Source organism: Bathycoccus prasinos, assembly GCF_002220235.1.
Source record: "Bathycoccus prasinos genomic : Chromosome_18".
In the NCBI taxonomy this organism is placed as follows: Eukaryota; Viridiplantae; Chlorophyta; class Mamiellophyceae; order Mamiellales; family Bathycoccaceae; genus Bathycoccus; species Bathycoccus prasinos.
Window position 1 is genome coordinate 122,974 of NC_023991.1, and position 20,967 is coordinate 143,940.

Sequence of the window (20,967 nt, forward strand, 5' to 3'; positions counted from 1 at the left end):
CGAGCGCACTAACAGAAGCGCGAGAAAAACGGCTCTATGTGTGTCATCATAACGGCGTTGGTTTGTTTGGTGCATTTGCATCAAGAGTAGTCGTCGTACCAACACGTGTTCAAAAGATACAACAGAGTCAAGGTTTAGTATTATTAGTAGGTATCCATACTCTTTTAAAAAAACCGACAGCTGCTTTTTTAAAAAAAGTGTCCTTCGTGTTGTTCCGTTGGTTTTAGATATAACAGAAGCACGTGCGGCTACGTGTCGTCATAACGGCTGGTTTTCTGGTACAACTATGCGTACGCGAGCGCAAAATGTATTACAATCAAGGAGGGCAGTAGTCGTACCAACGCGTTCAAAAGATGCAACAGTCAAGTAGGTAATATTTTCAAAAAACCGTTCAAAGACAGCTGCTTTAAAAAAAAAGTGTCCGTTGTGTTGTTTTTAGATATTCTTCCGAACGACGGCGAGACCAACGAGCAGCGCAACAGAAGCGCGAACTGGCTCTGGTGCAATTGCGCGTCATATGCGAGCGCAAAAGAGCACAAGCGAGGAGGGCAGTAGTCGTACCAACGCGTTCAGTCAAGAAGTTTATTATTACCTAATAATACGCGAGTATTTTCAAAAAAAAAGTGTCCGTTGTGTTGGTTTAGATACAAAAAAAAATAGGGGAATCACCCTCAGAACAATCTCTCGCCGTTATCTCTTCTCCGAGAACGAATTTGCGCGAATACTAATGTTGTTTCGCAGCCGAGGAGGAGGAGGAGTAGGAGGCAGCAGCGAGGAGACCGGCGAACGACAACGAAATCGAGAACAAATGCGCTCGCCTCTGGCGGACAGAAACGAACGAAATGTGACGGGGCATTTTATATCCAAGACGACGGGGAAAGAAGAAGGCGCGATGAAAGACGAGAGCGAGAAAGAGCGACGAGAGCGAGAGTTTGCGGGGGTAAAAAAGAAGCAAAACGAAGGGAAAAAAACGACGAGCAAAACGACCACCGCGTCCGTGTCTGTCTGCCCGGACATCATCAGAGAGTACCGAGAAACGACGAGCACGAGAAGTTTAACCGAAAATGAGATTCAAATCAATTCGAGAGATGAACTCAATTTGGGCGAGGAAGAAGAAGCGTTGAAGACGAAGATATCGACGTCGACGAGAACGAAAAATTCGTACAAGAAAATGAAACTTTTAGGGAAAGGAGGGTTTGCAATCGTATACTCCGTGAAAGATTTGAACAAGAAACCCTCTGATGATGGCGTCGTCGAATCACAATCATCGTATAATTATTACGCGGCGAAGGTTGTTTCGAAGAAAAATTTGGAACGGCAAAAGCAAAAGGACAAGATGTTGGCGGAAATTCGAATCCACAGAGCATCCGAGCACGAGTTTATCGTGAAATTTAAGAAATGTTTCGAAGACGAGATGAACGTGTACATATTGATGGAGAAGTGTTCGGATAGGACGTTGGCGGATGTGATTAAATACCGAGGCGCGATTACGGAAACGGAAACGAGCGCATACGTTTGGGAGATTTCGCAAGCGATGCAGTATTTGCACGAGAAATTAGTCGTTCACAGAGATTTGAAGTTAGGGAACGTCTTTTTAACGGATTATGGCTTAAAAGAAGCGTCGGCGATGGCGGACGAGAGCGAGAGAGTTCTGAGACGGTTTCAGACCGGAGAGGAGAGGTTGAAAGCTTTCGAACGGATGGAACGGTCGTTTTTGTTAGAATCTGGAAGTAGTAGTAGTAGTAATCATCATCATAGCAGACAACCCAGAATCAAAATTGGCGATTTCGGTTTAGCCGTGCAGTTGGCGCATAAGCGCGAGAAGAAATTCACGGTGTGCGGGACGCCAAACTACATCGCGCCGGAGGTTTTAGCCGGAAGTCAAGGCCCGGGGCATAACTCTGCATCCGATATTTGGTCGTTAGGTGTTATAATATACGCTTTGTTATGCGGCGAACCGCCGTTTCAAACCGAATCGGTGGAAGCGACGTACAATCGAATTCGGAAGACGGATTTCGGATTCCCGGACGATCGACAGTGTCTGAAAGTGTTGTCGAGCGAACATTTATTGATGAATGTTACCACCACCACCGCGAAGAAGAACAACAATAATATTAATAGCGATGAGAACAACAAAAATAGCACCAAGAACGAAAACGTTCCAAACCTTCCAAAGTATAGGTTTCCGATAAGCGCGACCAGTCGAGATTTAGTCAAAAGGTGTTTATTAGCCGAAGCCGAGAAACGCTTAACCGGCGTTGAGATTTTAGAGCATCCATTTTTCGATGTCGTTTGGGCAGCTGCGAACAATCATCAAACGGCGATTGAGACGAAGACGATTGAGACGACGAGGATGACTGAATACGATAATCGCAACAGAAACATTATCATCGCCGACGCGATGACGACGTCGTCGACGACGCCGCGACGCGCCGCGAGCGTGCCTCCTTTGGTTTCTTCTTCAAACAAAGCTCATCAAAATCAAAGTCCAATGCATTCGGCATTAGAATCGATATCTGGATTGCGGCAAATGGAAGCCGAGACAAAGCATGCTTTACAACAACATCAACACGCGCTGAACGGTCAAAAGAGTTGGACGAGACGAACGAGAAGCGCGACGATGGATGGATCTACTACTACTACTACCGAACGAGAAAACATCGAATCCGCAAGGGTAGCGTTGGCGCAAATTTCCGTCAACGCCGGAAATGGTGGTGCGCAAACGGCAACGACGTCTCCACCGATAACGATGACGAGCTTTGCCAGAACGAACGACCAAATTCGTTCATCGGGGTTATCGACGTCATCCTCGGCAAACAATAACAACGACAACTACCATATGCCGCTCTCTGCGAGAATCAAAGTAAAACATTTTACGAACCAAACCGAGCAGTGGGGTCTCGGCTACGCGTTAACGGATAACTCTTTCGGTGCCATTTTCAACGACGAATCGAGAGCGGTGTTGACGAAATGCGGCAAGTGCGTGTTTTATTGGCCAAACAACGTATCGGCAACGAGCAGCGCTCATCATAGCAGCAGCGCGGAGAAGAGAATCTCGCCTCGTAAAAAGTTTAGCTCGAAAATGTGCATCGCAGTGCCTCTTCGCCACGCGCAAAATGGAAACGCCGGAGATGATCATTTCAATCGCGATTTAGCCAAGAAGACGGCTATTTTGTTGCGTTTTAAAGAGATTTTGTTGAGAAAAGAGGAAGAGTTTAGTAGAGGTTGCAACGACGAGAACGAGAACGAGAACGAGAACGAGAACGACACGACGACGACGACGACGACAGAGAAGAGAAAGAAAGTCGAAAAAGAAAACCTTCAACTCGATCCGCACGATCCAAACTACTACTACGACAAGAACCCGCTCTTTGATATCTCAAAATCGATATCTTTATTGCTCGACCGAGGCGCTATGATCAACTACTGGCGAACCGGACGGTCCAACGCGACGACGTTCACGTTCAACGATGGGAGTTTTCAAACATTATTCGGCGACGCGAACAGCACGAGCGTGTTTTGCTGCGACGACTACAGCCATCAGCATCATTCTTCGAATACGAATTTGAGAGGAGACGCCTATTATGGGGGCGTTCTCCTCGGAGGAGGACAAGGAGTTACCAAACGACGCTTAGCCGTGTGCGAACAGCGAAAGATAGTATTAAAAAACCTCTCCAAAGTCCCGGTGAGCAACACCAGTCGATTATCCTCCGTATCGAATAGTCCCGCGAGTCCTTCGCCTTTGGGAAAGATGAAAACGTCCTCCGGAGTATCCTCCTCCTCCGCGACCATCCGCGCCAAAGTCTTGGACGCTCGCGAGATCCTCTCTAAATCCGCTCGCTCGGATACAAACTTGGAAAAGTGCGTCCGATATTGTCACGAAAGTGGCACGAGATTAGAAATGCAAAATAACAATAATTACAACAACGTTTAAGAGACAAGAAGAAGAACGTTTAGTAGTAAAAGCGGACAACAGAGGTTATATGACGATATATAATCATCCGGCGAAAGAGAAAGTTGAGAGGCGGATTTTCCCGCTTCGCCGCCGGCCGCGCGAGAATACGCGAAAGCTATTTTATTCTAACTTCGAGGTTAAAACTCCTACGCGTAAGCATGTCTACATAAAATGCGATGACGTTATTATTAGTGTATTGTGTTATTAGAAACATCCGCATCCATCCGCATCCGTTTCAACTTTGTTTCCTTCTAAAGCTCAATCTCGATTTCCTCGCGTCCTCTTTCTCGTCTCTATTACTACTATCACTACTACTACTCCCGGTAAAACCACTACTATTCCCATCTCTCATGTTCGCCACGTTCAGTTCTCTCTTTTGTATCGTTTTGAATAAGAATGGAATCGCGCACACGACTAAACCGAGGGAGACGCCGAGGAACACTTTCCGCTGATCCGCCGGTTTCTGTTCCATCTGATTTTGTTGCGCTTTACGTTGTCGACCACCTAAAGACGAGGATGTTGACGTATTGGAGGAGGAAAGAAGCGTTTGCGAATAGATGTTTGGATTTTTACGAGTTACGATCGTTTTCATCGATCGCATCGTCGTCATCATCATCGTCGTTGCTCGTTTCCGATGAGATATTTTACGCGTAAAATGTCAGCACTTTTTTAAAAAAAGAATGACGCTTTTTACGCTTAAGAGTACGAGTACTACGAGCGCGACGCGAACGCGCGTTCTCGCGAACGACGAGAGAACGAGAAAAAGACGGAAATATCGTTCGCAGTTTTATGCGTTTTCGTCAAAGACGAAGCGTTCTTTCGAGTCGGAAAAGGGGGATTTTTCCGCGACGATTCCATCGGCATCGCGTCACGGCGTAACGGCTTTCATCACGAACGGTCGGGGGGAGTTGATGCGAACATCCGCGCATCCAACGCTCGCTTCATTCTCGATCCAACCGATAGACTCGTTTGGAATTTGGGCCGTATTATTAGCGTCCTCGCACTTCGGCACGTGGGCGGAAACGAAACCGTGGGGGGCGTCCCTAGGCGGCGCGTGTTTGATTAGTGCCTTGACGACCTTGATTTTAGCAAATATAGGCGTCATACCGCACGTATCGCCGACGTATGATCAAATCAACCACATCATTTTACCACTCGCGGTACCGCTGCTTTTATTCAGCGCGAATTTAAACGTGGTGTTTAAATCCACCGGAAGGTTGGTGCCTTTGTTTTGTTTCGGATCGATCGGGACGTTGCTCGGCGGCGTCGTCGGATATATGCTCGTGCCTCTTTTGTCCTTGGGCGACGAGGCGTGGAAAGTGTGCGCGGCGTTGACGAGCAGGCACATCGGCGGGGCGGTGAATTACGTGGCCGTGGCGAACGTGTTGAACGTGAGCCCGAAAGTTTTAGGCGCTGGGTTAGCCGCGGATAATTTGTGCAACGTTTTGTATTTCGCGTTGCTGTTTTACTTGGCCAGGGACGCGGAGTACGTTAAAGACGGCGAAGAAGAGAAGAGTACGAGTATAAGTAGTAGTGGTAGTGGTAGTGAAAATAGTGGTAGTGCGAGTAGTACGAATAGTAATTCGTCGTCGTCGGCGGCTTCAGAAAAAGAGATTGACGAGATTGCAAAGGAGGACTCTTCCGGTAAAGGTTTCAGCACCTACAACGCCTCCGCGGCGCTCGCGTATTCCGCGGCGTCCTGTTACCTCTCCAAATCGTTATCGACGCTCATCAACGGCTCGACGTCGCTCACCATCCCGATCGCGACCATCTTTTCTGTTTTAATCGCCACGACGTTTCCGAAACAGTGCAAAGAAGTCGCGCAATCCGGTGAAGCTTTAGCCGCGTTAGCCATGAACGCGTTCTTCGCCACGGTTGGCGCTTCCGGGTCGATTGCCGACATGTTGTCCACGGCGCCGTCCTTGTTTTTCTTCTCCATGTGTCAAGTCTTGACGCATTTAACGTTCCTTTTATTCGCGGCGAAACTCTTCAACTTTCGTCGCTCGGAGGCGTTAATCGCGAGCAACGCCAACGTCGGCGGTCCGACCACCGCCGCGGCGATGGCGGCGAGTTTGAAATGGTCTTCTTTGGTCGTCCCGGGGATGCTCGTCGGCGTGCTCGGGTACGCCGTCGCGACGTTCATAGGTTTGGGTTTTGGCGAGTTCGTCTTGAAATCTTTTCTGAAACTCACTTAAGTAGTAGTAGAAAAAAGTGAGTCATAAAAGAAGAGAGCGCAGCGCCTCTCTGAACGTCATAACAGATTGAAGAAAAGAAGAACATATCTGGATTTTATTCGAAGAGAGAGAATAGAGAGAGAAAATATTGAGACGAGAGCACGAGGTGTGACACTGTGTGAATATATTCGCAGAGCAGTTTCATTTTTAAAACACACGTATCGTTTATATATAACGCACTCGTACTCGTACCTCGTCAAGAGTCTCGATTTTCTAAAACCCTAAATACTAGGGTTTAGGTCGAAGTGGATAAAAACCTCTGACACATAATTTCCCTCATTTTTGCGCGCAATAAATACTCCACACAAACGCATACTTTATCACAGCGCTCTGCTTTATAATAATGTCATCATCGTTGTCGTCGTCGTTGTGTTGTGCTTCTTTTTTCTCTGTCTCCTCTTTTACGAGTAGGCGTGTGAAAAGAAATGATATCTGTAATGGGGGCAAAAACGAAGGCAAATTCAGCCGCCAAGACACCTCTGTACAGCACCAAAGAAGGAGGAGGAGGATGACGATGAAAGCGCGATCCAGCGCGGAAACGCCCACAGAAACAGAAACAGAGCAAAAAGCAAACCAATCGAATAAATTTATCCCGGCGCACATGCGCAAAACAGTCTCGAGAATCACCGAAGCGCAGATGAAAACGAACGGGGTGGAGCTTTCCAAAGCAGCCACTCAGGTGCAAGAATCCATCGCCGGGTTCCTGGCGTTTGAGTTTTTGAGAGCGAGAGTGAAAAACGTGCCAACGTTGAAAGTGTTAAACGTGGACCCACCGATTTTAACCGCACCGATGTTTTTGAGCGAGAAAGAGTGCGAAGATATCGAACGGGCGATGTTTGGAATTGATGGCGGCGATAAAGAAGAAAGCGAAAGCGGTTCCGAAGTCGTCGGGCAACAAAAAAAGGTGAACGGTTTGAGTTCTATGAAGAAAGCGGAATTAGTGCAGTGCTGCGAAGAGAGAGGGTTGGACGCGAGCGGGACCGTGGCTGTTTTGAGAGATCGATTGAAAGAGTTTAATACGAATGCTAACGACGACGACAGCAACGAAAAAGCTCCGTCTCCGTCCTCGAGATCCGACGAAAGCAGGAGCGCGAACACCGGGGGGGATCCGTTTCGAACGTCCAACCCAGACGCGTTGGTGAACGCGTCTTCCCGACCGGAAGCCGTGAACCAGCTCTTGAAGCGTTTGAACTACTTGTTTCCGGATTGCGTGGAGGAATTCGAGTCTCCTTCGGCGAGAAAAGAGAACAAATTGTGGGGCATAGAAGTCGTCGCCGAGGCGTACAAGTCGAGCGAAAATTTGCGAGCCTCTCACGCGGCGTTTGAACAACACGAAGCGATCGAAAAGCACTACCAAATCAGAGCAAACTGCACGTTCTTCTTAAACGAGAGCGGCGACGAAAACGGCGGCGGTGAAATCACCTTCCCGGCGTTACCCGGCTTATCCGTCAAACCGGAAAAAGGCATGGCTTTAATCACGTTCCCGTCCACCGCGGCGAGTCTCCTCGACCCGCGCGCCGCGACCGCCAGAAACGCCCACGATAACGGCGCAAATACATTAAACTCCATCGAAGTCCTCGTAAGAGGCGCGACGCCGAAAATCTTGACCGAAGAAGAAGCCGCGGTGGAACGTAAACTTCGCCACGAGGAAGAGAAAGAGCGAGCGAGACTCTTGGCCATCCCGAGAAGCGAAAGAAGAAAGATGAGTAATGGGGAAGACAAACCGAAAAACTCCAGGAAGAAGAGTCAAGATTAATATACTACTTAAATATGTGTCATTTTATGTGTTATATATGTGTACTTACTTACATTCGCTTCGTTCGATTTTCTATCATCCGGTTATTAGTCTTCACTTAATTGCACGCACAAATCCATTAAAGAACAACACCATTCTCATCATCATCAACCCTCCTCTCGATCGACGGGCAAAAAAAGTAATAAAACAACAATGTCATTCTTCGGCATCGGTCCATCTGCGAAATTACTCACCGTGGATGTCACCTTCATCCACCCGAAACGCGCGTGCGTGGTGAAATCCTACACCATCGGCATGTCTGGGGGACATCTCAGCGGAGACTCCGGGGCGACTTTGATGCACTCGGGAGGCGGGAATATCGCGCGGGAAACGCTTCCTTTGATCACGTCTGGTGAGTAGTGTTCTTTGATCGTTAACGTCGCTCAGTAGTATTTCTTAAACTCTTCTTAAACTTGACAACAAACAGGAGAATCAATCGAAGGCGTTTTGCACGTCTCTCCAGGTAGGAAAATTTTCGCGTTAGCGAACGAACGAATGTTGAGACAAAGACTTTGATTTTACTTTTAATGATGCGATAGATCTCGATGGATCTCTTTCACTCTGCGTCTTCGTCTTTGTCGTCGTCTGAATCGTCGTCTGAATCGTCGTTTTCTGTGAAGATGTGAAACTTTGCGTAGTTTGAGTATCGCCGCCAGAAGCGTTTGCGATCGAGATAGATGTTTCTTATTCTTCTTTGTCTTCTTCTGATTCTTCGGTTTGTTTTGAGATCTCGAAAACTTCGGGTGGTCGTTTTGTTGTCGTTTTCGTTTTGTTTGTCGCGGATGAGTAATGATTTGTATATGCGTATGAACTGACCGTACGGATGATGATGGTTTTAAATGTACTCTTTTCAACAGTTCCCGGGAAACGCGTGGAACATTTGGGGGTGAAAATCGAGCTCATTGGACGAGTGGAAGCGTATTTCGATCGGTCCGGTCGCGAAGGCGACGGGGATTTTCTTTCTATTTTGCGCGAAATTGAACCTCCCGGGACGCTTTCGGAACCAATCTCGAAACCGTTTTCGTTTAAATCGGTGGATTTTCCGAACGAGTCCTACAACGGGAAAAACGCGTCTTTGCGCGTGTTTTTGAAAGTCACGGTGGTGAGGAGTTACGCGTCGAACATCGTCAACGAGTATAAATTGTGGGTGCGAAACGTGAGGGAACCGCCGGAGGTGAATAATTCGATCAAGATGGAAGTCGGGATCGAGGATTGTTTGCACATTGAGTTTGAATATAGCAAGGCGAAGTATCACTTGAGAGACGCGATCATCGGGAAAATATTCTTCTTGTTAGTTCGAGTGAAGATTAAACGGATGGAGATTGAAATTCGAAGAAGAGAGATTTGTGGGTTAGGCGCGAACGCACACGGAGAGAACGAGGTGATTGCGAAGTTTGAAGTCATGGAAGGCGCTCCGGTGCGAGGGGAGTGCATTCCGGTGCGTCTGTTTTTGTCTCCGTACGATTTGACGCCGACGTATAAGAGCGTAAACAATAAGTTTTCGGTGAAGTATTACTTGAACTTGGTGTTGATCGACGACGAAGATAGGCGGTATTTCAAGCAACAGGAGATTATTCTGTACAGATCCGAGTTGCTCTAATAGGTTAGAATAAATAGTAGAGAATAGTAAAGTACGGCAGATGTGCGTTTTGTATTTCAATTCATTCCAGTGAGTTCTTCATTTCCGTTATTTGCCTTCATGACCGCAAACGTTGGCTCGTTGTTCTCCAACAAGTATAACGTCAACAGCCAAAGGTATCCTAACGTGTTCCCTAATCCGTGCATACCTTGTTTATACCCGTTTTCTGCGTCGAATCCTAAATTCTCCAGCGCTTTCTCACCCGTCGGTCCGGGCGTAAACTTCAAGCCGGCGAACTCGTTGCAACACAAACACTGGAACCCTTCTCGAATTAACGAGCACTTGTTTATCCATCGAAAACACAACGGCACGGTTTCCACGTTTACGTAGTACCCGCCAAAAACGATGAAAAGAACCATAATACCTGGACCCATAGCGATCGCGGCTTCCGTGCTCGGCGCGACGGAGGAGATGGCTAAACCCATCGCGGACGCGCAAAAGGATTCCATAATAATCGCCGAGGAGAATTTCAAGAATTTAGGCACGGTGGGTTGTAATCGAGTCATCGGGTAGACGACGCATCCAAACGCGAGCGGAAACAAAGCGCTGACGGGCAACTCGGCGAAAATCTTCGCCACGAAGAACGGCAAGATGCCGTAGCTATTGTTCGCGCGTTCGCGAGTGACGATGGTTTTCTCCTTTGTAAACGCAGTCAACGTCTTCATTAAAGCCGCCATGGCGGCGTTGATGGTACTGACTTGGAGCAAACCGAACCTGTTCTGCATCGACGCCGGGTCCATTTTGAGCTTCCAGAATATAGATCCGAAAACGAGCGCCGAGTTGAGGTTTGCAGTCAATCGAATCCTGTTCGTCGTCTTGTCTCTCACGACCTGTTTAAACGCTCGATGGAAGAGAAGCGGAAATTGACCCAAGAATTCTTGGATTGGATTTTTATTATTATTACTTTTTGTTTGTTCTTCGACTGCTCCCTCCGTCTTTTCTGCGGGCGGCAAGATAGCATCAGCAGTGTCACCACCACCAAAACTGTTTTCGGCTCCATTCTTCCGAGAGGCGTGCTTCGCCACCTCTGCGATTAACTTTTCGCTCTCCAACATCGTCTCCGGCGTGCTCGCGTCGACGCTGATCAAATCAATCACAAACTCGAGAATGTTGTGCCCTCTCGGGCACTTCTGGCCTAACTTGTTCTCAAAATGCCCTTCCAAATTGTCCATCGATCCGTGATACATCAACTTCCCGGAGGATAAAACGGTCACGTCGTCGAACAAATCCACGATTTTCTGCCTCGGTTGATGAATCGAGCACACGACGATAGTTCGTCTCTTCTCGCACAATCTCTTCAACGCTTGAACCACATTCAGAGCCTGATACGAATCCAACCCGCTCGTCGGTTCGTCTAAAAAGATCACCTTTGGATTCGACACCAAGTGACACGCCAACGATAACCTCTTCTTCTCCCCGCCACTACAACCTCTCGTTTTCGCGTCGCCGACCTTGGTCTCCGCGCACTTCATCAAACCCAAATCCGTCATCAAACGAGAGCAAATCTCTTCGTCTTGTAAAACCACATCCGATATGGCGAGTTCATTTTTCGATCTCGCCAGCTTTACTGCGAATAAAAGCGTTTCCTTGACCGTGAGTTGTGCGAAAAATGCATCCTCTTGCTCCACGTACGACATCCGTCCTTCCCTTCTCAAAAGGCCACTTAACTGTACATTCTTCCCAGGAACTCTTTCCGCTAAAGCGTTCAACAGGGACGTTTTCCCAGACCCAGACGGCCCCACGATGGCAAACAAACGTCCGACGTGCGCTTCACCGGAGATTTCAGATAAGATTTGAATAGTTTTTGATGGTGTTTTCTGCGTCTTTTTGTGCATGGATAAGTGGATGTTTTTCCACCGCAACACGGGGAGTTGTTCATCAATTAATTCATTCTGCTTTGTTTTCTTCTTTGTTTTCTTCTTCTTCTTCTTGAGGAGGATGTTTTTCGCGACGGCGACGGATGCGAGCAAAGGATACTTTATTTTACTCGGGAATGTGGCGTATATCGCGGTGCCTAAAAGGAACGCAGGCCCGACGACCATATTTTCTTTCCTTTGTCTTTATGGGGAAATGCAGAACTCTGAAAACCTTATGAAAGTGAAGAACGAAGATTTAAGCTTTAAGCAGATTTAAGAAGCGTCGAAGCTTTTGCGCGTATAACTCGTCGAGCTTGATACTACCGTTTTATTTATTACCCGATGATGTAAATCTATGATACTTTATATTAAACTCTAAACGTTTTGGTTTCGCGCGTATATTTAAGACGACGAGCGCTAACGAGACAAACACAAGAGTAGTCTACTTACTGAGGCCCCATCCCGGGTCGAAAGCCCGGCGGCGGCATCATCATCCCCGGAGGCCCACTCGAAGGTTGTTGCTGCCCTAACCCCGGCGGCGGCATCATCCCCGGCATCATCATCGGCGCGCCTCTCCCCGCCGGTCTCGCCACGCCCCCTCCCGGAATACCTCCGGCGTCCGCTCCTTGCTTCTGCGAGGAAATTTTCTTCACGCGAATCGGCGGCCCTTCCACCGCGACCGAGACGACTTCTTCGCCTCTCAGTAACACGAATCCAAGGACTCTTCGCACGTCTCCTCCTGCATCTTCATCGTCTTCTTCTTTCGTAGTAGTGTTCGTTTTCTTCTTCTTCGGAAGTTTCCGAAACTCCTCCGAATCCGCCAAGACTAAGTTCATGTGTCTGTCGAAGGCGACGAATCGGCCGACGATTTGCCTCCCGTCCACGATCGTCGCTCGGATTCTGTGGTTGATGAAAGAGAGCATTTTGGTCGTGCGGTTCACCGCTACCATCTTGAACTGCTTTTTATGTGTCGTTCTCGTGATAAATACTGATATTATAATCGATGCGTTTAGTCGTTTAAGCCGCCAACTTCAAAACTCTTCTTTTCTCCGTCGCGTGATCTCTCGATTTCCAATTCTTCTAACGTCTTATATATATACAACACACGAAAGACAAAACACACACAGAAACTTCAAAAGCCTACTACTAATAAAAAGGGAGGTTGTCGTTCCTTCTCCTCTCCTTCCGTGAACAGAAGACGTAGTAAAAAACGCTCTCTGTCGCTCACAACAAAGAGCTGTTTAAGTGCGTGAATGTTCTGACACAAAATCACTCCAAACTGTCCTTTCGAAAGAAAGAAAAGCGAAAGAAAAACAAAAACTATACTTTTAGGGTTTCACTTTAAATTTTAGGGTTTAGAGGAGGCCATTTGAGAGGCATTTTTTATGAGCGTTTTTTTCTCTTTTTACGCAGAAGAAACACTTCAAGGGGTTGACCCAGATCGAAAACGGTCGAAGGTGTGCGCGTAGTGTCGACGTAAACCAGGTACTAAGAAGGAGTCTTCTCTCATTAGTCAGAGAACACTTCATCTCAACTTCTCACAAATAACACACTACTGTATATATAACGTCTTTTGAGGAGAGACTACTCTGTGTTTTTGTGTTTTTGTGTGTATCTTTTTGACCACTCTTTCTTAAAACAAGTATTCTTGCTTAAGGGAAGAATTGCTCATTAAAACCTCTTCTCAATTCGTATTCACTCACATCACTGTATTGAGAGAAAACAGAGCGCGAATGATGACTTCGACGAGGATGATTTTCACTTCCGTGATACCTCCTCACGCGTCGTCGTCGAAATCATCGTTTTTCAAAGTGCGTTTTCGGAGGAGGCGGGGTGTAATAAAGACGTCCGTGAATGCGAACGACGACAGAAGGGACAATTCTTCGTCGTTGCATCGCGCGATGGATAAAATGGAAATTAAAGACAAAGACGAGGAAAGAGCAGCAATTGTTCACAATAAAAGAGAAGAAGCGTCGTCGCTGAATAACACGCATTCGAACGAGAAGGAGACGGTATCGTTGCAACGAAAGAAGACGACCCAGGTAAAGAGTCCGAGTGAGAAGAAGAAAACAAAAAGCAACTTTGCTGAGGCGGCTGGAACCACCAAGAGGAGGAGTCTTAAAGCGAATACTAACGCGCACAAGAAACGCCTGATGGCAGAGAAGTACAGGAGAGAGCATCATCAAAATCATCGTAAGAATACTAATACTCATAGTACTAATACTAAGAACGAAAAGGAGGGTGTTCATAGAAACGCGGAGCTGGATTCGATGCGACCGGGCGAGCGGATCGTGAAAGCGATGGAGAATATCAGCGCGTTCGATAAGTATAGGTATTACTACGGCGGGGGCAAGAAAAAAGACGAAGACGACGAAGACGAAGACGAAATGGCGTCTTCATCGGAATACGAACCGATTAATTTTGATTTAGTTGAAGTGGACAGCACGGAAGTGGAGAGGTTGTACAAAAGTCTGGAACGAGATCCCGCGGAGTTATCCGCGGACGACGAGTTTAAGGATTTGTTGATGGAGGTTGACGCTTCTTCTTCTTCTTCTTCTTCTTCTTTTGAGGATGGAGGAACTGACGACGAGGAGAACAACAACAACAACAAGAACAACAACAACAAAGAAGAAGACTTTGAGAGGAGGAGCGGTGAAAATAGCAGCAGCGGCAATAATAGAGGTAGTAATAATAGTCTTAGCGGGGGACAACAACGCAGGCGATACAACAACAACGTCATCGGCAACCACAACACCACCACCACCAGAACAACGAACGCGGACGTGTTCCATTTGAAAGACGTCGCGCGAGCGGTGATTAATCCGTCCTCGTCGTTGGCGCAACACAATCTAGACGAGATGAAAAACAGCAAGATCGAGAAAGATCCGAACCATAAGTTTGGCACGTCGACGATTAATTTCGCGATTAAAGAGTTGGGGGAGAGAAACGACTTTTCGAGGGCGTACGCGTTGTACAGGTGGATGTCCACGCAAGCGTTTAACGACGAATCGAAATACTCGCCGAACGCGTACACGTTTTGCGCCTTGGCGTCGAGCGCAAAGACGAGTCGCGAGGTGAGAATCGTCCTCGAGGTGTGGAGAGGCGAGTTGAAAATCGCAAAGCACATGTTGAATAATAATAAGAATACTTCGAAAGCAACAGGAGGAAAAGATGTAGATTTCGATTCCACGCAATCTTGGCTCGCGCGAAACGAGTGCGCCTCCGCCGCGATTGCCATGACGACGAAAATCGGCGATTGGCAATCCGCGTTGGAGATTTTCAACGACGTGAAGAAGATTGGGAACGTGAAGAGAAACATTTACACGTACACGGCCATCTTAACCGCGTTGAGAGATAGCGGCAAAGCGGACGAGGCTGAGCAAATTTTGTACGAAATGTTAGAGGAAAGAAACGTCCGAGTGACTTCTCTAGCGTTCAGTTTAGCATTGGGCGCGTTTGAAGTCGCTCGAATGTGGCAAGAAGGGAACAAACTCGCGAAATCTGCGTTTAAAGTGTTCCAAATTGACTCACCGGATGCGACGTTAACGCACGCGATTATCACCATGGCAGGTCGCGCTGGAGATTTGCAATTCGCCTCGGAAACGTTCGAGAACATGAAGAATTCAACGTTAGTGGTGACGACGTATTCGTACAACGCCTTATTAGGCGGGTACGCGCGGTACGGGGACTGGGAAAGTGCTCACAGAGTGTTTAGCGATTTACGCCAAGCGCATTTGCAACCGGACAGGTACACGTACACCCAACTCATCTCAGCCGCGGAACGCGCGGGAGAGTACGAAGCCGCCGACGTCGTGTGGCGCGAAATGTTGACAAAATCTCGACACGTCGTCCCGCACACCGTCATGTGCGGCGCGTACATTCACTGCTTGGCCAGACAAAGACGAAACTTGGAAGCTGAGGACGTGTTGGAAACGATGAAAGCGAGATGGGATGTGCCTCGAAACGCCGCGGTGTACAACGCGTTAATCGGCGCGCACGTGCGCGCCGGAGATGTGCCGAAAGCCTTACACGTCTACGATCGCATGCAAAAAGAAGACAACATCATGGCCACGGAAATCACGTTCGCGGTGTTAATCCGCGCGTGCGAGGAAGACGGCGAGTTTGTCAAAATGGCCGATCTGTTGCAACAAGCGAAAGAGTTGTTGGCGAGAGAAGGCAAATTGGTCATGGATTTAACCGGAGGAGGCGGAAGAGGAGGCTCGAATGGGTTGTTTTGATCATCATCGTCGCGATTTTACTATTTTAGGATTGTTTAGTATTATGCGTTTAGTTATAGATAATATTACCGAACAACGGAGTCGTCATCGAGCGGCGGCGACTAATAATAGCTTGGTATTCTTTTGTCGTTCTTCTTTGTCTTCTTCTTCTTCGGGTCGCCGCCGTTCCTTCTTCAAAGTCAAAAACGGAACCAAGTGGTCGTCGTCCTCTTCTTCCGCTTCTTGCCTTTCGTCCTCCCTTTCATTTCCGATTAGTATTATTCGTTCCATCTCGTCTCTCGCTCGCTTCTCCGCCATTTCCAACGTCAACTTTAATCGCTCCAACGTCGTTTCTAATCTCGCGATGTCTTCTTTCCGTTTCTTCTTTTTCGCGTTGTCGTTATCGTCGACGACGACGGCACATCGACGATACCATCCGGGATGTTTTTGTACGTTCAAACTTTTCTTCGCGGTTGTTGTTGTTGTCGTTCGTCTGACTCGTCTGACGGAAGAAAGCGTCGATTTCATGTACCTTTGCGGTAATATCGTTTTCAACAACAACGAGGAAGCAGCATCCGCGGCGGTACTTTTGCCTCCTTTTACTATTATTAATTTTTCTTTCACTCTCGGGTGTTTCAAGAGAAACCGCAATCGACGAACCGCTTTCGTCGCGTTCGTGAACGACTTTGACTTTTCATCATCGGAAAAGTAAGTGTTGTTGTTGTTCGTGTTGTTGTTGTTCTCGTCGCTTACGTCGTCGTCGTCATCCTCCGACGACACCAAAGATGATGATTTTAATGCGTTGACCGAGATCAGATTCGTTTTTTTTTTAGAATCATCATTTTTGTTGACGTGTGTGTTGCGACGACGACGAGATAAAGAAGAATTCGACGCGGCGACGCGAATGAGGTCGAAGAATATCAACGATAGAGGATTTTCGCCGCTGGGAATGGTCGTCGTCGTCGTGGTGATCATCGCTTTTGATTGAAAACTTTGTGATATTTTTGACTTTTTTTTAAAAATATAGACGTTTTTGGTACAAATGTAGTGTGGTTTAATAAAAAAATGCGACGTGTTGAGAATAATGTTTTTAAAGCGGCGCGGCGTTCTCCTTGGCCACATGTCCTTTCTTGGCCGCCGCTTTTGTTGTTGTTGTTGTACTTTTATCCGCTCTTTTCTGCGCGGCTGCCCCTAACGCGCCCCCATCCTTTTTATCTTCTTCGGTGACTTTATCCTTCAACGCCGGCGCCGTGCGGGATACGGTGGATAAGCCGTCCACAAACTTGGTCCTAAAAATAACGTTCGCGTTGTTAAACATGCCTTCTTTCAAGGAGACGACGATGAACTGCGAAAACGGGAAGTGCGTGCGAATCATTCGTCCGATGTTTTGCGTGTGCGATAAATCCAACGCCGCGTCCACTTCGTCCAAGATATAAATAGGCGCCGGCTTGAAGAGCAAAAGCGCCAATATTAAACTGAGCGCGAGCAAGGATTTTTGCCCGCCGGAGAGTTCCGAGAGCGATTCTTTCCACACTTCACCGAACGCGACTTTGACTTCTAAACCGTCCAAGAACGTAGTGCCTTCCACCGGTTCCAACTTCGCTCGCGTTCCCGGCAATAACGTCGAAAAGATGGATCCGAAATCTTTGGTCACTTTTTGCCAAACCAATTCGAGCGTCTCTCGCTTCTTCTCGTCCAACTCGTGGATGACTTTTTCAATCTTCGATCGATCGTTCAGAACGATTCGTCGCTTCTCTTGCAACTGCTTAAACTCTTGCTCGGCTTTATCGAACATGGCGATGACTTTTTTGTTCACTCGTTTCCCGAGTTGCTTTTGCGTCTCTTCCGCCTCTTGCAACTGCTTTTGCGCCTTCTTGACGTCTCTCTTGGAGAAGTCGTATTCCGTGCCCTCTTTGCCGAACAGCTGCCTTTCGTGTTCGGTGGCCCACGGGTGCTCTTTTTCGAGCAGATGGAATCGCGATTGAGCGTCGCTCGCGGCTTTGGCAAACTGGTCGATTTTGAAGTTTAACTTCTTCGCCTCGACGGATTCGTCCATGTGTTTCTGCTCGAGCTTCGATTTCTGTTTCCGCAACGAGGCGATTTCATCGTCCGTCTCTCGTAACTTGGTTTGAATGATTTCCAACGCTTTGCTCTCTTCGTCGAAAGCTTGTTGTGCGTTTATCATCTCTCGTTCAAACTCGATGACTTTTTTGGATAACGTTTCGATGCCTCCTTTCGCGTGCTCGATGTCCTCCTCCAAGCTCGCGATGGCTTTCATCGCCGCCTCTTTCTCCACTCGAGCGTCTAAAACAATCGTCTCTTTCTTCTTGATTCTCTCTTTGATGTCATTGACCAGCTTTTTCGTCTCTTTCACCTTCTTCTCCGCGTCTTTTAACAAGTTTTGGCGCTCTTTGGCGAAGTTTTTAATCTCCGCGTCGAGTTTCTTCTGCAACGCGAGCGTTTCTTCCTTCACTCGCGCCATCTCTCGGACGTTTCGTTCGCACTCCTCCAACTCGTTCGTCAGCTTCATTCGTTTCTCTTCCAACTGAAACGCCTCGGATTCGCTGTTTTTCTCCTTTAATAAGTTTAATTTGTGTTCACATTGGTCCAACTTCGTTTCCAGCTCCGTGTATTTTTTGCGCTCGATTTTTGCCTTTTCGATGTCTCGGTCGCACCGCTCGATGTCGTCGCGCAACTCGCTCGCTTTCATTTCCGCTTCGGAGAACGCTTTCAACTTTTTCAAGACCGATGAACCTTTATTTCTCGATCCACCGGTTAACAGTCCAGTTGGGTTCAATAAATCGCCCTCCACGGTCACGCAGTTTAACAAAACGTTCTTATCGAACGCCACTCGCTTCGCCGTCTCTTGCGTTTGACAGACGAACGCGCGACCGAATACGTAGTTCATCACCGATTGTACCGATTGGTCCTTTGCCGTCACCAAAGACACCGCCAACTTTGCCTCGTTGTTCGAGACTTTTTCAGCCGCTTTGACCTGTTCATCGTGCGCTTTCCTCCCGTCGACTTTATCCAAAGGCACGATCGTGACTCGTTTTTGCAACTCTCCGCGTTCGAGCAACGCTTTACCGGTATCCGCGGAATCGACGACGACTTGGTACAACTTACCACCGGCGATGACTTCTAACGCCGTCATTGTCGACTCATCCATCACGTCGAAGAGTTTCGCAATCGTTCCTTTCACTTTCTTCGCGCGATCGAACTTCACGTCTGGATTTTTGAATTTGAAATCGAGACCGGCGAGCTTTCCTTCGAGTTGGTCGCACGAGTCTCTGGCGTCCTCGAGCGCGGATTCTAATGAAGCCTTTTTCTCCTCCAACTGCGCACATTTGTCTTGAATGTCGTCGAATTCGGTTTCAAACGATGCCAACTCCAGTTGTGCTTTCTCCACCATCTTTACGGCTTCGGACATTTCGTTTTGCATCTTCGCGCTTTCCTTCGCCTTACACGCTTTCAACTTCTCCGCCTCTCGCATCTCCTTCTCGATGTGTTTTTGCCTCAATGCTTCCGATTTCGCCTTGGCATCGCACTCGGCGACTTTCCCGATCGCTTCCATGAGTTGCGTTTGTAACGATTTGTTCTCCGACGTATCCCCGGCGCCGGTTTGGACGTTCATTAATTTCCGTTCGCTCTTCTCCGCCTCCGCTTCCGCCGAGCGTAAATTTTCCTCCTCTCGCTGCGCCTCGAGTTCGAGATCTTTGACTTTTTCTTTTCTCTTCTCGTCCGCGGAGATTGCATCTGATTTGCTCTTTTCGAGCTTCTTGAGAGATGACTCCTCGCTTTTCATCTCTTTCGAGACGTGTTCGAACGCACTCGTTTTCTTGACCAACTCTTTCGATTTCTCCTCGACGCGCTGCTTCGAAGCGTTCAACTGGTCGCCGCACGCCTTCTCGCGGTTTTCAATCTTCACGGCGATGTCTTTATCCATCTCTTGCGACATCGCTTTCGCCTCCATCGCCTTTGAGAGATGCATTTCCACGGTTTCTTTCAACTTTTCCGACTCCTCTTCAGCTTTTGTCATCTCTTCCTCTGCCTCGCAAAACTCCACCGCGACGCAAAATCGCCTCAACCGTTCCAACGTATCGTTCGCCGACGCCCATTTCATGTACTCGCCGCGTTCTTTCCGTAACTTTTCAATCGTCGGTAAAATCTCCTCTTCGAGAAGCTGATCGATTTCCGTCACTTTCAGTTCTTTCTTCGTCAAAGTTTTCGTCGCCGCTTCCTTCTTGCTCTCGTACATCCTCGTCCCGGCGGCTTCCTCCAACATGCCTAAAATCTCAATCGGTTTCATGTTCAAAACCTTCGTAATCCTCCCTTGCATGATTAAAAAATGCGGATTGTTCACGTTTAACTGCACGGAGTGAAACAAATTCTGCACCCTCGTCGGTTGCGCGACTGACCCATTGATCATGTACTTATTCTTCCCGCCGATGACGATTTGACGCGTCACGGTGACTTGATCGCAGTGTTCGTACCCGACGGGCGAGCGAGACTTCTCCGAGTTGTTGAACGTAATCGAGACGGACGCTTTCGTAATCCCAGCTTGGCCTTGCTTGTATACCAGCTCTTGCAAAGAGGAACATCGTACCTAGAGTTTTAACGCGTTATTTGATCGTAAACGTCATCGAGAGAGAGAGTAGAGACATTCGTGAGTCCTCCGCGCGCAAAAATCCACCTCGAGGGGCTTACCCCAAAAGGGGAACGAAAATTCAAAATCAGAATCTCTCGCTCCTTTTTCTACTCACACTCTCAGCATCCTCTCGTTCCCGAACGCGAAAGAACGCGAGAAAGACGACAGAAAGAGTACGCAGCAGAGAGAGAACCATCACATCGTCACGAGAAGAGTGCGCACCTGACTTAAATTCGTGATCCCGAGGACGAAGCAGATGGAATCCAAAATGTTTGATTTCCCGCTTCCGTTCAAACCGGTTATGGCGTTGAAATATTGGTCGAATTGAGGGACGATGGTACGTTGGGCGTAGGATTTGAAACCGTCTATGCAGACCTCCTCGACGTACATTGTTGTTGGCTTTTAAAGAGTAGCAGCAACCGCAGATGGGGGAGTATATATATGCGCGCGCAATGTGAGGACATTCGAGAGACAAAATGGAGCAAACGGGCGGATACCCTAAACAGTTTCAGTTGAGACCCCTACAGGGAAACGGTACTCCGCGCATGACGTAAACCTTTACAAAAGCGTGATATTGATGATAGCGATGGCGTGTTTTGTTGTTGTTGTTGTTGTTGTTCTCT

General features: G+C 47.8%; 9 protein-coding genes across 9 annotated transcripts; 5 read left to right on the plus strand and 4 right to left on the minus strand.

The window, feature by feature from the left end:
* Positions 1-517: 517 nt before the first annotated feature.
* Bathy18g00680 (hypothetical protein) lies at positions 518-3,934 on the plus strand (the record flags this gene model as incomplete). Its single annotated transcript, XM_007508179.1, has 1 exon — positions 518-3,934. The coding sequence occupies one exon, from the start codon at positions 518-520 to the stop codon at positions 3,932-3,934; it is 3,417 nt and encodes a 1,138-aa protein (XP_007508241.1).
* Positions 3,935-4,635: 701 nt separating this feature from the next.
* Positions 4,636-6,150, plus strand: Bathy18g00690 (predicted protein; the record flags this gene model as incomplete). Its single annotated transcript, XM_007508130.1, has 1 exon — positions 4,636-6,150. One exon carries the CDS (start codon positions 4,636-4,638, stop codon positions 6,148-6,150), a length of 1,515 nt encoding a protein of 504 aa, XP_007508192.1.
* A 382-nt stretch (positions 6,151-6,532) lies between these two features.
* Positions 6,533-7,945, plus strand: Bathy18g00700 (PBCV-1 prolyl 4-hydroxylase (ISS); the record flags this gene model as incomplete). The annotated part of the gene is made up of 1 exon (XM_007508138.1): positions 6,533-7,945. The coding sequence occupies one exon, from the start codon at positions 6,533-6,535 to the stop codon at positions 7,943-7,945; it is 1,413 nt and encodes a 470-aa protein (XP_007508200.1).
* Positions 7,946-8,813: 868 nt separating this feature from the next.
* On the plus strand, positions 8,814-9,584 carry Bathy18g00710 (predicted protein; the record flags this gene model as incomplete). The annotated part of the gene is made up of 1 exon (XM_007508109.1): positions 8,814-9,584. The coding sequence occupies one exon, from the start codon at positions 8,814-8,816 to the stop codon at positions 9,582-9,584; it is 771 nt and encodes a 256-aa protein (XP_007508171.1).
* Positions 9,585-9,640: 56 nt separating this feature from the next.
* Bathy18g00720 (ABC transporter family protein) lies at positions 9,641-11,665 on the minus strand (the record flags this gene model as incomplete). Its single annotated transcript, XM_007508066.1, has 1 exon — positions 9,641-11,665. The coding sequence occupies one exon, from the start codon at positions 11,663-11,665 to the stop codon at positions 9,641-9,643; it is 2,025 nt and encodes a 674-aa protein (XP_007508128.1).
* Positions 11,666-11,925: 260 nt separating this feature from the next.
* Bathy18g00730 (predicted protein) lies at positions 11,926-12,429 on the minus strand (the record flags this gene model as incomplete). Its single annotated transcript, XM_007508051.1, has 1 exon — positions 11,926-12,429. The coding sequence occupies one exon, from the start codon at positions 12,427-12,429 to the stop codon at positions 11,926-11,928; it is 504 nt and encodes a 167-aa protein (XP_007508113.1).
* A 951-nt stretch (positions 12,430-13,380) lies between these two features.
* On the plus strand, positions 13,381-15,717 carry Bathy18g00740 (predicted protein; the record flags this gene model as incomplete). The annotated part of the gene is made up of 1 exon (XM_007508056.1): positions 13,381-15,717. One exon carries the CDS (start codon positions 13,381-13,383, stop codon positions 15,715-15,717), a length of 2,337 nt encoding a protein of 778 aa, XP_007508118.1.
* An 84-nt stretch (positions 15,718-15,801) lies between these two features.
* Bathy18g00750 (unknown protein) lies at positions 15,802-16,671 on the minus strand (the record flags this gene model as incomplete). The annotated part of the gene is made up of 1 exon (XM_007508035.1): positions 15,802-16,671. One exon carries the CDS (start codon positions 16,669-16,671, stop codon positions 15,802-15,804), a length of 870 nt encoding a protein of 289 aa, XP_007508097.1.
* A 115-nt stretch (positions 16,672-16,786) lies between these two features.
* On the minus strand, positions 16,787-20,734 carry Bathy18g00760 (unnamed protein product; the record flags this gene model as incomplete). Its single annotated transcript, XM_007508083.1, has 2 exons — positions 16,787-20,302; positions 20,567-20,734. 2 exons carry the CDS (start codon positions 20,732-20,734, stop codon positions 16,787-16,789), a joined length of 3,684 nt encoding a protein of 1,227 aa, XP_007508145.1.
* Between the last annotated feature and the right edge of the window lie 233 nt (positions 20,735-20,967).